General features: G+C 41.8%; 1 protein-coding gene and 1 long non-coding RNA gene across 3 annotated transcripts in view; one reads left to right on the forward strand and one right to left on the reverse strand.

Moving 5' to 3' along the window:
• LOC103472149 (immunoglobulin superfamily DCC subclass member 3) overlaps positions 1-14,051 on the forward strand; it is an 87,454-nt gene that overhangs the window by 17,608 nt on the left and 55,795 nt on the right. For both annotated transcript variants that reach the window (XM_081612409.1, XM_017307433.2), the window contains exons 3-7: positions 162-306; positions 998-1,128; positions 1,646-1,783; positions 1,897-2,055; positions 12,661-12,826. In XM_081612409.1, coding sequence (XP_081468535.1) covers positions 162-306; positions 998-1,128; positions 1,646-1,783; positions 1,897-2,055; positions 12,661-12,826 — 739 coding nt within the window. The remainder of the gene's footprint in view (positions 1-161; positions 307-997; positions 1,129-1,645; positions 1,784-1,896; positions 2,056-12,660; positions 12,827-14,051) is intronic.
• Positions 3,321-4,480, reverse strand: LOC145553651 (uncharacterized). The gene is made up of 3 exons (XR_014089708.1): positions 3,887-4,480; positions 3,473-3,809; positions 3,321-3,400 (listed from the first exon to the last, which is right to left on the reverse strand). It is a non-coding gene; the product is annotated as an uncharacterized LOC145553651 (long non-coding RNA).

A 14,051-nucleotide genomic window follows, 5' to 3' on the forward strand; every position in this document is an offset into this window, starting at 1 on the left:
ATGTATGTATGCTAGCTCAAATAAATAAGTGAAATTGTCTGTAACCTTGTCAGTTCGTCAGTTGTTGGAAGATTACCAATAATGTTAAACAACTGCTGATTGGGAAGCAGAAACTTACTGCAAGCCAGTTTATTTTATTATTTCTGTATTTATTTATGCAGCTCTTCCAAAGTTCCACACTCATCCAGTATCCATGTCTGTGAATGAGGGAGGAGTTGCTCGCTTCCAGTGTCAAATAAATGGTATTCCTGAGGCTACCATTACATGGGAAAAAGATAAAGGACCATTGAACACTTCTGACAGCAGGTAAAATCAATCAGAAGTATGGAGCCATTTGCATTAAATCTTCTATAGGACAGGTTTATAGGACAGTGTCTTGTACCTTCAGAAAAAAATGAAATAAGTAATGAGTTCCATTAACGTATTACTTAAAAGCAAATTATTGTACTACTTTTATATTTATTTCAAAAGGTTAAAAAATCAATTAAACAACTATATATACAGTTGAAAACAAATGTATGTACTTTCAGCAAATAAAAAGACATTTTTTAAAATAATTTCAGGTGAGTCATAATTACCAATATTATTTCTATCAAGTTGCTCTTTTTTATCAGTGGTTTGATAACTGTTGTTTTTAAAGCCTGTGGGGGGAAACACCTGATTCTATGTGCTAAATGTTGGAAAACGCTTATGAATACACATGACAATAAGTGCCTCCTATATCAAAGACCTTAATTGAAGAACAGTTAACCAGCCATAATGCGACAGCAGGGGGCCATCATACATTGAGATAAAAGTGTGTATGCGTCTTTTTATTGAGTGTATGTAAATGTCTGACTTCAACTGTATATCTGATTTGATTCACATGTGAATAGGCATATTCTCATCAAATGTTTTTAAAAAGAACAGCATTAACTCACAAGAGTTTTATTTTCACATTTCTGAATGGGAGGTAGTGATATTAACAGCTTGTTATATCTTTTGGCTTCCTGTCCAGGTACACTCTTCTTCCAATGGGTATCCTACAAGTAACAGGTGTAAGGAAGGCAGACACAGGGATTTTTCGCTGTGTGGCCACCAATATCGCAAACACTCGTTACAGTCATGAGGCCACACTCAATGTTACAGGTACGTACACAACGCTTGTGGCTGGCTGGCTGGCAGAGTGGATCAAGGCATCATGGCGAAAGGAATAATGCAATAATGCTTGTGAAAGTATTCCTGTTGGTTCTTACCTTGATGTTGAGACAATAATTATGCAGATGAGTTATTAACTTGAAGAAAAAGCACTTATTTTTTCTATTTACTCTTTTTTTCTGACATATCTACTGATTGATGTTTTACTCATTTGCAGATCAGGAAAGCCAGGGGTTCCGATTTTATATTGAATGTTTTAAGGTTTTGTGAATGATTTCTTTCTTGAAACTTTTGACCAGGAAATTCATCCAATTTAGAACATTAAACTTGTTTGACATTCTGGATTACAACCTTACTGGAGTGCATCATTCACAATCCATTGATAACTTATCAGTTCTATAACCGCAATACTGCCAGCTGATTCATATACACTACATATTATACAACTGTGTGTCAGTGTTTTATCTTAACTTATATGTTTGTTTATTGTGCTAACTAATCAAATAAGGTGGAGCTCCTAGAATCTATAAGGAGCCAGTCATCCTGTCTGGGCCCCAGAATCTTACCATCACTATCCATCAGACTGCCATTTTGGAGTGCATTGCCACAGGAAACCCTCGGCCCATTGTTTCTTGGAGCAGGCTAGGTACCTCAGGATTTCTCAGGCAGAATTCATAAGAAGGAATTCTGCTAAGTAACACATTTTTTAATGCAGTTTCACACAGCATTTCTTTCGCTCTGTGTGTATGTATCCGTCAGATGGACGTTCTATTGGAGTGGAGGGTATACAGGTCCTCGGGACAGGCAACCTGATGATCTCAGATGTCACCCTGCAGCACTCTGGTGTTTATGTGTGTGCTGCCAATCGGCCTGGTACCAGAATGAGACGCACAGCACTGGGACGCCTGGTGGTACAAGGTGAGATCATGAAGATGTTGGGAATCAGAATTCTGGAAACCAAACTGTTATACCGGTGTTACAACGTGGCATCAAAATTGTTGGGAATCAGAACTTGGATCAGTGTTTGTCTCATGTAATTATTAATAATTGCAATCAATAATCTATTATTGATCAAATTATTATTAAAAAATAAAGTTTTTTTTTAGTTTAATCAGGGCACCAGTTTCAGCAACTCTGGAGTCATAAGCCAAACTCAGTCTCTCCTGAAGGAATGAATTCAGGCCACCGGCAGAAGAAACTCTTCACCAACAAGGAAGGATCATTGACACACTGATGTCTGATCAAGTCTGAGAATTTATTAATAAAATAGCCCAACTTTACAGTTGAAATATTCTGTGAATAACATATTGTTTAACTACTGGCATGCAATCTAGCTACTAATAAAAAGACAAATTAATATATATTTTGAATAATAAAATGAGAATCAAATCATATTAATGAACAAACTGACAAAATGAAATGGAATATTAAAAACATGGAATATTGAAAAATAACTTAAAAACTAACTAATTTCAAAGGGAAAAATCAGATTTGCAGAACCACAAATGCAGTACAACAATGTTGTAGAACAGTATCCTCCTTACTCTGCCAAAGGAGGAGGAAGGTCAAACCAAAAGGGTAGGAAGTTAGGTCACTGTACAAACTCACTTTGAAACAAAGTTGTAAAATTCAACCATGTGCTCAGGCTAGTCTTCAAAAGAAATCTGGGTCCAAGCACTGTACAACTGCAAAATAGATATGAACTGGAAATCAAGGAAAGAAAAGAAGAAAACACAAGGGAGAAATGGAGAAGAGATTGGCCGACAGAGCCAATACATTCTAGCAGCACTGAATTCAGTTGTTCTAGAACCTGACAATCTCCAACATGGCAGACTTAAAATGCCAGAGCAATACAACATAACATAATCAGTGAAACATTAAGCAAGCATGCAACAGAAAAGCAATTTACAATAGTCTTAGTTTAAAAAAATGGAACGGGCTCACTTTGAGTCAATTGTCAGTCGGGTCAAACCAATGTCCAAAACTTGATGAACAACAAAAAAAACCTCATTCTATTCAGGCAGATGTCAGGACTGGCATCCCAGATGGAGTTTCTCAGAAAGAACCTCTGGTATTTTGGGTTGGAAAATGCCAAGAAACCTTCTTATCAAAGAATGTCTGCTGTCATGGTGGTATTCAGTTTTCAAACCCACATGCAAGAACACAACCAGAAGAGACCGATAAAATGTACAATGATAAGTTTTATTGAAGTCAGGGAAGGAATAGGGGGATGAATACTGGAACGGATGACCAGGTCGTCTTACTGTCAACAGGAGAGATGGGGTTAGAATAGGCAGATGAGTCTTTTCCAGAAATAATTCCGATGACAGCTTACTTGGTTGGAAGGGGAGGAAAGCTTGAGCAGAGCGTTGGGTGGTTAGGTTTCGTTGGAGGGCGGACAGGTTTGTTAACGGCAGGAGGAGCGGCTTTGGCTTTGGTTCAGTGATACTTTTTCTCCGGTTGGGGTCTCCTGACCCGGAATGTCCCGAAGGAGAATCCACCGGAGAGGGATCGGGGAAGGGGAAAGGTGAGCACACGAGGAGTGGCTCGTGTGCTCACGCTGCCGAGGGAGGACACAGGAGGTAGGTGATCCACAACAGCGGGGAAACAGACTCACTCAGAACCCGGGAAGGACTGATCACACGGGAGCAACGAGGAGACGGCAGGAACATCTGACAAGGAAGACAACAAGGAGTTAGAGCAGAGCAGATCAGATCACAGAGGGCCTTTCTCTGGAACGATTAGTTACCGAGGTAAGCAAACACTCAGGCGATGAGAAGAAGAGGAGCTGCTGCTTATATCCATAGTCCACGCCCTCCAAACGAGCTGCAGGTGTGTACACGGGTTGAACCGAGCAGCTTCCCAGGGGCTCTGCATCTGGTGACATCTGGTGGATGCCATGAGGCATGAAGGTGTTCCAACAAAATAAAAACTCAAACCCAAAAACAAAGAGAATAAACTGACAAAATAAAACAGGGAAAACACAGACCCTGACATCTGCAGGTAGATGCGTCAAGAGACTTGCATGTCTCTATGGGAATGCAGAATCGTGGGGTAAGCAAAACGATTTCTAGAAATCCTCCAATGAACACTTTGAAGGTTTTAAGACAAATCTTCTTCCTGGCCAGCAGATTAGAAGAAAAAGGTCCAGCGACCTCGTGTTTCAGTTGGAGGTTGACTCCAAAAACAAGGCTTTGGGATTCAGTCTCAGGTCTTACTTTTGTAGTGGGGTCAGTTCTTATCTGATCACCTCTGAGTTTTATTCCAGTGATGGCTTTTTGGCAGTGATATCGTCAGTAGAAAATGAAGATGAATGTGATGTCTCCTAACTGGTATTAAGAGAGGAAAAATTCTAAAACTTATTAACCTTTTTTAAAACCTTTTGACTCGTTATATCCTCTCTTATGCCCGGATTCAGAAAATGCTGTGCGCAAAGACGGAGATCACACAGAGATTACAGCGTCACAATAATCAGCATTTATTCAAGACAGATGCATACTATCACCAGAAAAGCACATCACAAAACATCACAAAACTCAGAGCACAAACAACACATGAATTTACCTGAGACAGAGAAAAAGACAAAAGATGGAAACGACAAACAAAAAGCAAAGACGTCTGGAGAAATTGCAAAGAGCAAAATCTGATTTGTTACTCCTGTGTACAAACTTTTGATAGTAAAGGGGTATTCTTGTCTTTAATTTATTCAAATAAGGCATATCTTTGCTCATCCAACCAGGAGCTGTCTAGGACCCTCTTTAAAGTTAGAAACTCCCTGCAATTTGTTTACAAAATCTAACACCAGTTGTCTCCTTTATCTAAATAAAGTGGAAGCAGAGCTTCTCCTCCACTGGCCTGAACTCCTGCTGTTTTATGGCTTTTCACAGATCAGTGTGAAGCTGGAATTTCTCCTGATTCTTTCCCACACAGACAAAGGGCAGTTCAAAAAATCTTAGCAAACAATCTGCTGTAACTACAGGTAACATAAAGGCCAATAGGGCAGAATAAGTTATTAATCTGAAAACTATAATTAGGCTATTTCAATCAAGACATGTTAAGTTTTAGAACTAGCATATATTTTAAATTTATTTTCTTAACACTGGGTCATCCAACAAGGAGAAATTACTACTGTAGGACTCTCCACATAGTCTATTTTAAATTCTCCCAAAGATGATTAATAGTTTCAATATTGTTGTGTGTATATTTATATGATAATTCCCTTCTCACCCTCTGCGGGTGGTCTCTCTCTCATCCTCTGAGCTTGGGTCCTCTACCAGAAGAGCTTGAAGGTTCTGCGCAGTAGAACCTCCAGGTTGGTGGGTCTCCAGCCCTGGTGACCCACCAAGGCTGTGCCTAGAACTGCACATTTCTGGACTGAGATGTCTGATGTTGTTCTTGGGATCTGTTTTAGCCACTGCTCCAGTTTGGGGGTGACTGCCCCGAGGGCCCCAATGACCACAGGCAACACTGTGGTCTTCACCACCACCACACACACACACACACACACACACACACACACACACACACGCACACGCACACGCACGCACACACATATATATATATATATATACACACACACACACACACACTCGCAACAGAGATAAAATCGTGGCCCAAATGAGCACCAGACGACCCCGACGCCAATTACAACAGCTGAGTGAAGTACCATCAGAAAGTCTCATTGAAGATGTGAATGAAGCATTAAGAACGATCCCTACCAACACTACAACGGAAACCCATGAGCTGATATACAACTCAGCATCAGTGATCCTGGAGATGCTTGGCTATAAGAGCAACCATGAGAGCCATGAGATTCAATAGATTCAATACCCACCATGGAAAATACGGTTAGAGGCTAAAATCAAGGTGACAAGGAGGAAAGTGAGCCAGCTGTCAGAACTCCAAAGAGGTGTGATGAAAAGATCAGTACCCAATAAGTACAGCCATATGCCCACACCTGAAGCACTCGAAACTGCCAAAAAAAGGTTCCAAGCCTTGGCCAGCTGCCTAAAGAGATACACAAGAGAGAATGAAGCCAGGAGGATTAACCTGCTCTTCTCCACCCAACCAGCTAAAGTGTACTCTCAATGGCAGGGTAATAACAACAAAGCAGACCCACCAAGGCTGGGAAAGGCATATGGGAAAGGGAGGCATCCCACAACTGCAATGCACAGTGGCTAATCTCTCTACGAGAGGACCACAGCAACCTCCCTGAGCAAGCCTATCACAATGACAGATGTCTAAGAAAGAGTCTCAGGTATGAAAAACTGGACAGCACGAGGACCTGACATGATCCATGCCTACTGGCTAAAGAAACTCACTGCCCTCCATGAGCGACTGGCAGCTCAAATGAACCAGCTGCTACAAAATGGGACTCACCCTGAATGGTTAACTGAAGGGCGTACAATCCAGATCCAGAAGGAACCCTCGAAGGGTTCAGTCCCATCCAACTATCGGCCAATTACCTGTCTCTCTACAACATGGAAGCTCATGTCTGGCATCATAGCAGCTAAGATAAACAGGCACATGGATAAATACATGAGCAAGGCACAGAAGGGCATCGGCATAAATAGCAGAGGAGCCAAACACCAACTCCTGGTAGACCACACAGTCGCCCGAGACTGCAAAACCTGACACACCAACCTGTGCACGGCTTGGATTGACTACAAGAAAGCCTATGACTCAATGCCACACACTTGGATCATTGAATGCTTAGAGATGTACAACATCAAAAAGATTCTAAGAGCCTTCATTGCAAACTCGATGGGGCTGTGGAAAACCACCCTTGAAGCCAACTGCAAACCACTTGCACAATTGTCCATCAAATGTGGCATATACCAAGGAGATGCTCTGTCCCCACTGCTGTTCTGCATAGGCCTGAAACCCCTCAGCCAAATCATCAACAAGACTGGCTACGGATACCGACTCAAGAATGGGGCCACAATCAGTCACCTCCTCTACATGGATGACATCAAGCTGTACACCAAGAGCGAGCAAGACATCGACTCACTGATCCACACCACCAGGATCTACAGCATTGGGATGTCATTCGGACTAGAGAAGTGTGGTCGGATGGTTACAAAGAGAGGGAAGGTCGCCCACACAGAAGGGGTCTCACTCCCAGAAGGAACAATAGCAGACATAGAGCACAGCTACAAGTACCTGGGAATACCACAAGCAAATAGCAACCTCGATGAGGTAACAAGGAAGCCAAATACCTCTAACGAATAAGGCAAGTCCTGAGAAGCCAGCTCAATGGCAAGAACAAGATCTGTGTGATAAACAGCTATGAATTACCAGTAATCAGATACCCTGCAGGAATAATTAGCTGGCCAAAGGAGGAGATAAAGATCACGGATGTTAAGACTCGGAAGCTACTAACCATGCATGGAGGATTCCACCCCAAATCCAGCACCCAGGGGCTGTACACAAGCCGTAAGGAAGGAGGCAAAGGATTAGTGAGTGTGAGAGCCACTGTCCAAAATGAAACATCCATAAATACATCAAGGACAAAGCCTCAACAGATGATGTGCTCAGCGAATGTCTCAGACAATGGGGAACAGAGGACGAGGTGCTGGAGGTACCGTCATGGGAGGACAAGCCCCTACATGGGATGTACCACCGACATATAACTGAAGTGGCTGATATCAGAAAATACTACCAATAACTGGAAAAAGCTGAACTCAAAGACAGCACAGAGGCTCTCATCCTGGCTGCACAGGAACAGGCCCTAAACACCAGAGCAATAGAGGCTCAGATCTACCACACCAGACAAGACCTATACCTTGATAGGTTGTGCAAGGAGGCCCCTGAGACAGTCCAGCACATAACAGCAGGGTGCAAGATGCTGGCAGGGAAAGCATACATGGAACGACATAACCAAGTGGCGGGCATAGTGTACAGGAACATCTGTGCAGAATATGGACTGGAAGCCCCGAGATCAAAGTGGGGAAAAACCCCCAAAGGTGGTGGAGAATGACCGAGCTAAGATTCTGTGGGACTTCCAGATCCATCCATCCATCCATCCATCCATCCATCCATCCATCCATCCATCCATCCATCCATCCATCCATCCATCCATCCATCCATCCATCCATCCATCCATCCATCCATCCATCCATCCATCCATCCATCCATCCATCCATCCATCCATCCATCCATCCATCCAGCCATCCATCCATCCATCCATCCATCCATCCATCTTCTTCCGCTTATCCGGGGTCGGGTCGCAGGGGCAGCAGCTTCAGAAGGGAGGCCCAGACTTCCCTCTCCCCAGCTACTTTTTCCAGCTCCTCCGGAGGAATCCCAAGGCGTTCCCAGGCCAGCCGAGAGACATAGTCCCTCCAGCGTGTCCTGGGTCTTCCCCGAGGCCTCCTCCCGGTGGGATCCAGACAGACAAAATGGTGTCCATTGTGGTGGTGGATTAACAATAAAGGAAAGCTGTTGTGGTGGATGTAGCAATACCAAGTGATTACAACATCAGGAAAAAGCAGCACAAGAAACTGGAGAAATACCAGGGCCTCAGAGAGGAACTGGGAAAGGCCTGGAAGGTGAAGACCACAGTGGTGCCTGCAGGGGCGCTGCCAGGAATCTTGGGCCCCCTGACAAAAAATTTAATTGGGCCCCCCTCACGCAGCTGCTCTTACAATTTCTTGAGTATATCTGACATATCAAAAGCGTCACAATTTCAAAGGCTTGCAACTGCCTTGCTTTCTTTGGTCCAATACTGATAACTAGTACAATATTTACTGCTCATGAATTTTACATGCAAGAGTAAAATTCAGTATGCATACAGTATGCAAGTAAGTTGTTTAAATTTTTTCTATTAGTTATAGATTACTGAAATGTCTCTCCCCATGAGCAACAGTCATATCAACATGCAAAATATACATGAAGCAATCCAGACTTCTCAAAAATGCTATGTAGTTGCATTTTATTCAAGCTGCAGTACATAACTTTAATAAAAATATGTTTTCTCCATAATTCTTAAAGCTGTCACCATGTCATAGCAGTTTGTTATGAGACAGATAATCTGTGAAAACAATCAATCTCCTCCACCTCCTTCCTGAATTACAATTACTATTAATGCACCGTCCTGACCAAACCAACCAATCAGAACGAGTAGGAGGGTTTTAGCACTGTCATTAGCCTCATTCACTAACTGCTAAATGTGCTAATGGTGGAGAAACAATTTATTGTTACAGGAAAATCGTTAATCTGCTATCACTGGTAGCTATGCTTACTACTAAGCATTTACAATAGGCTATGCTAGCTGCAGAATAGCACAGAGCGAGGCAGAGGAAGGATGAGCCACATGAGATTGTGATTGACAGCACTAAACCTCTCCTGCCACTGACTGGTTGTTTCTAGAGAAAGCAGAGGAAATAGATTTTTCACAGATTACCTCTCATACCATACTGTCACAACACAATGAGTTTAAAAAAAATATATGAAAAAAATATTTATATAAAAGTGACTGCTGCTGACTGACTCATCTGTTAAGTGGTAAAAGGTACAAGTTAAATATATGAATATGTTGGTAATTTTTTTTTTCCTTAATTCATTAAAAGCTAGTGAAATGGAGGTAATCAGTAGTCTGTAGCTAAGCTACCTAAGCTAAATGGTTGATAATCTCATACACTCTACCCACCTCTTGGAGAAAAACTGAGCTATAAATTGACACTCTTGCCTTTTTCTCTCTCCCTCTCTCTATTTTTTATTTTTTTATTTTTTTATAAACTTGATTTTATAACTTTTCTTAGCAGCATACTAACTGCCACAGTCGTTTGTGTCTTCCACTGACTGCTGCTAACAGCGTCACTCTGAAGCGCTCCAAGCAAGAACGAACCATTTAATGCAGATAAGGGGTTTCAGGGAAAATATGGATGTGTGTTATTTGGTCTGGGAGTGGGAACATTAAATTTTTACTGCTTAAAACAATCTTCGAAAATACAATATGACTAATTTTGTAATTGACAGGGCCCCAATTTTTTTTATTTCTATGAACAATAAATAAATTAATTGTGGAGGGCCCCCTGCTGGTCAGGGCCCCTAGAATTGTCATCACTTTCGCCCCCTATACTGCACCCCTGGGTGCCTGTGGTCATCGGGGCCCTCGGGGCAGTCACCCCCAAACTGGAGCAGTGGCTAAAACAGATCCCAGGAACAACATCAGACATCTCAGTCCAGAAATGTGCAGTTCTAGGCACAGAGAAGACACTGGAGGAGAACCTCAAGCTCCCAGGCCTCTGGTAGAGAGAGAGAGAGAGAGAGAGAGAGAGAGAGAGAGAGAGAGAGAGAGAGAGAGAGAGAGAGAGAGAGACCACCTGTGGAGGGTGAGAAGGGAATTTTATATATATATGTGTGTGTGTGTGTGTGTGTGTGTGTGTGTGTGTGTGTGTGTGTGTGTGTGTGCGTGCGTGTGGGGGTGTGCGTGTGTGTGTGTGTATGAGAGCGTGTGGGGGTGTGCGTGTGTGTGTGTGTATGAGAGCGTGTGGGGGTGTGCGTGTGTGTGTTTCAATGTTACTTGAATATATACTTGAATACTTGAATATACACTATATGCCCTAGTTCAAACTTCATGAAACAATTTAATCATCAATCTCATTTAATTAGATTTCTTAGCAATGTAATGTATTTCTATCACACATAAGAACATGCTAAATACAACATATTGGAGGTGACACTGTGGATAACTGGATTGAGGAATAATGTCACATACTACAGGTAACTTTATGATAATTATTATAAATATTCTGCTTTGACCACACAGCAAGAGGTTCTAACTATTGAACATGTTCACTCTCTATTCATTGAACTTTTTAAATTCCTTTTATATTCTGTTTGTAATATACACAGTAGTTTGAGACTAAAATGTGCATATATATAGATATGACATAGTCAGGGGAAATGTTTGTTTTTATTCAGATAGTGAAGTTTAGGGAGAATGTTGTGTTTACAAAGTTCACCACAGTCTCAGTTTTTATTCAGTCACTGAGTCATGGGCCGGAGGAAGGGCCAAACAACAGATGGACAGAAGAAAAGGAGGCCAATATCTAGATGTTCAAAGCAAGGCACAGCTGGGGGTAGCAGAGAGAAAAGAATATGGGTTAAATTGACCCATAACCTCTGACTCTTGACCCTGAGAGAGGAATTATGCAGGAAGGGAGGAGGTTGCGCAGTCAAGACAGCCAGATAGAAAGGTAGTAGGACAAAGGAGGTCTGGTTTACAACAGGAAGATGGATCACATCCCAGTGGTGAAATAAGGACAGCTGGGCTTGCATCACTAGGACAGAATTTACAGTTTTTAGCTACTTATCAATGTTTTATTATTCTGCTTTGCCATTTTGTGCATTACATGCTTCATACATGGCACAGTACTGCAAACATACCATTTAAAGTTTAAACTCAGTTTCACACAAACACAAAGACCCTAGCATAAATGTTTGGCTGTTGAACTGGACCGTTCCAGGTTGCTATCAAGCTAGCAGCTTTACTAATCTTTTACATTACCAAGGCACATTAAAACAAACCTTTATCTTGGTGTTTTTCTATTCTTCTTCTTTCTTTTCTCCCTCTCTGAAGGATAAGTCCTTTTTTGAGACATTGTTTTGCTTACTTAACTTCTGAAAGGAGCTTTGGATATTTGGATGCTCTGCACATTGCACAGCAGCTCATGATACCGGTGAAGCATGCAGTACCTACCGCGGCCACCAGGGGCCCCCTAGAGCAATTAATTTTTTTTCTTTTTATCCATAAAATGTATGTAAAATAATGATTTCTACATACATTATCAACTATAAATCATTGTAAAAACAAATCACTCCATAGTGAAATAGTGTGTTTTTGATATTATAATTACATAGAACTTATTACTAAAAAATATTACTAAAAATTTAAACTAAAAATTAGCTTTACTGAAGGGGAATCTTAGTGGCCCTGGGGCCCGAAGCGGCTGCTTAGTTTGCTTATGCCTTGGGCCGGCTCTGCTTCTGTTTTTTAGTTAAAGAACTGAGAAAAACACATCATAATAAGATCAATGTGAAACTAAAGTTACCTTCTACATTTAGTGGTAAAGACATTTATGTTAAATAAATAAATACAAATAAAACCACTGTCAAACTTGAGTGTGTAAGGACTTATTTCCTTTACCGCTCTTTGCAACATGCCTACTGATATATGAAATATGAGTATGAGTAGACAGACGCATATTTCCAACACAAGCACCAAATTCACATGTTTAGCGGTTTATTCAGACTGCATTTTTTCCTCTGATTCTTTTGCTTTAATTCTCTTCTCACTGTTTAGAATTTACAAACACTGCAAGCAAAAGAAGAGGTTCAACAGTATAGCGATAGGCCTTCTCATAAAATTCACAATCCATACACATTCTGTACCATTACTCTTTGTAATTAGTCAACTAATGAATGCCACCTTACTCACATAGTGCTGATATTTACTTTATTTTTATTGTCTGTATCTGGTGAAAGCTGTCTCCCTTTCTCTCCACTATTCCTCTTAAGCTCCACCTGAGTTCTTGCAATGGCCACAGTCAGTGTCCAGACCAGCAGGGGGCAGTGCTGTATTCACCTGTGTTGCTCAGGGTGTCCCTGATCCCCACCTAATTTGGCTGAAGAATGGCAAAGTCTTGATGTCAGGACAAACTGTCAAGCTGACAAATAAGAACAGGTAAGGAGATGGTGGCTGATGTGTGTACATTATTTACTGTTTTATTCAAGTTTCAGTAGTTTTATGGATCTTTGCATTGGATCAGTTCTCAACCGAGAGGCAAATCCAGCATTCAAAGACCTGGCAAAATCAAATAGAAAAAGCATTTTCACAATAATAAATGTTTTTCAAGTTAGCCGAATATAGGTTTTTAAATACCATGACATATAAGCCTATCGTTTAAAGAAATGTATGAAGACAGAGTCATATATCATTTTTAAATTTTCCAGAGTATGTTATTATGTCTTAATGGACAACATTGCTTTTGAATAACTGCCTGTTTCAGGTTTTTTTTATTCTTTCTTATGCATACATAACTGCAATGAGATACATTCTTTTTTGACTCATAAAAGTTCCTGCTAACATCTTCGCTATCTATTATTATTATTATTATTATTATTATTATTATTATTATTATTAATAATTAAGTCTTCTGAGAAAGAAAATAAAAAATGAGGTAGTAGTAAAAGACGCAGTGGGAGGGGTCACAAACTTGTGACACTGTCAAAAAACACATGTCACAAGTCCACAAAACACATGTAGACTGGTTGGGTGAACTCCCATGCACCCTCCAGGACCCTGCTGAGGGTGTAGAGCTGGTCCAGTGTTCCACGACCAGGACGAAAACCACACTACTCTTCCTGAATCCGAGGTTCGACTATCTGACGGACCCTCCTCTCCAGGTCCCCTGAATAGACCTTACCAGGGAGGCTTAAGAGTGTGACCCCCCTGTAAATGGAGCACACTCTCCAGTCCCCCTTTTTAAACAGGGGGACCACCACCCCAGTCTGCCAATTCAGGGGAACTGCCCCCGATGTCCATGCGATATTGCAGAGTCGTGTGAGCCAACGCAACCCTACAACATCCAGAGCCTTAAGAAACTCCGGATGGATCTCATCCACCCCCGGGGCCCTGCCACCGAGGAGCTTTTTGACCACCTCGGCGACCTCGTCCCCAGAGATTGGAGAGCCCAACCCAGAGTCCCCATGCTCAGCTTCCTCAACAGAAGGCATGTTGGTGGGATTGAGGAGGTCTTCGAAGTATTCCGCCCACCGGCCCACAATGTCCCGAATTGAGGTCAGCAGCGCACCATCCCCACTATAAACGGTGTTGATGCTGCACCGCTTCGCCCTCCTGAGATGCCGGATGGTGGACCAAAATCGCCTCAAAGCCGTACGGAAGTCTG

This window comes from Poecilia reticulata, chromosome 11, assembly GCF_904066995.2.
Source record: "Poecilia reticulata chromosome 11, P_reticulata-male-v2, whole genome shotgun sequence".
Classification (NCBI taxonomy): domain Eukaryota; kingdom Metazoa; phylum Chordata; class Actinopteri; order Cyprinodontiformes; family Poeciliidae; genus Poecilia; species Poecilia reticulata.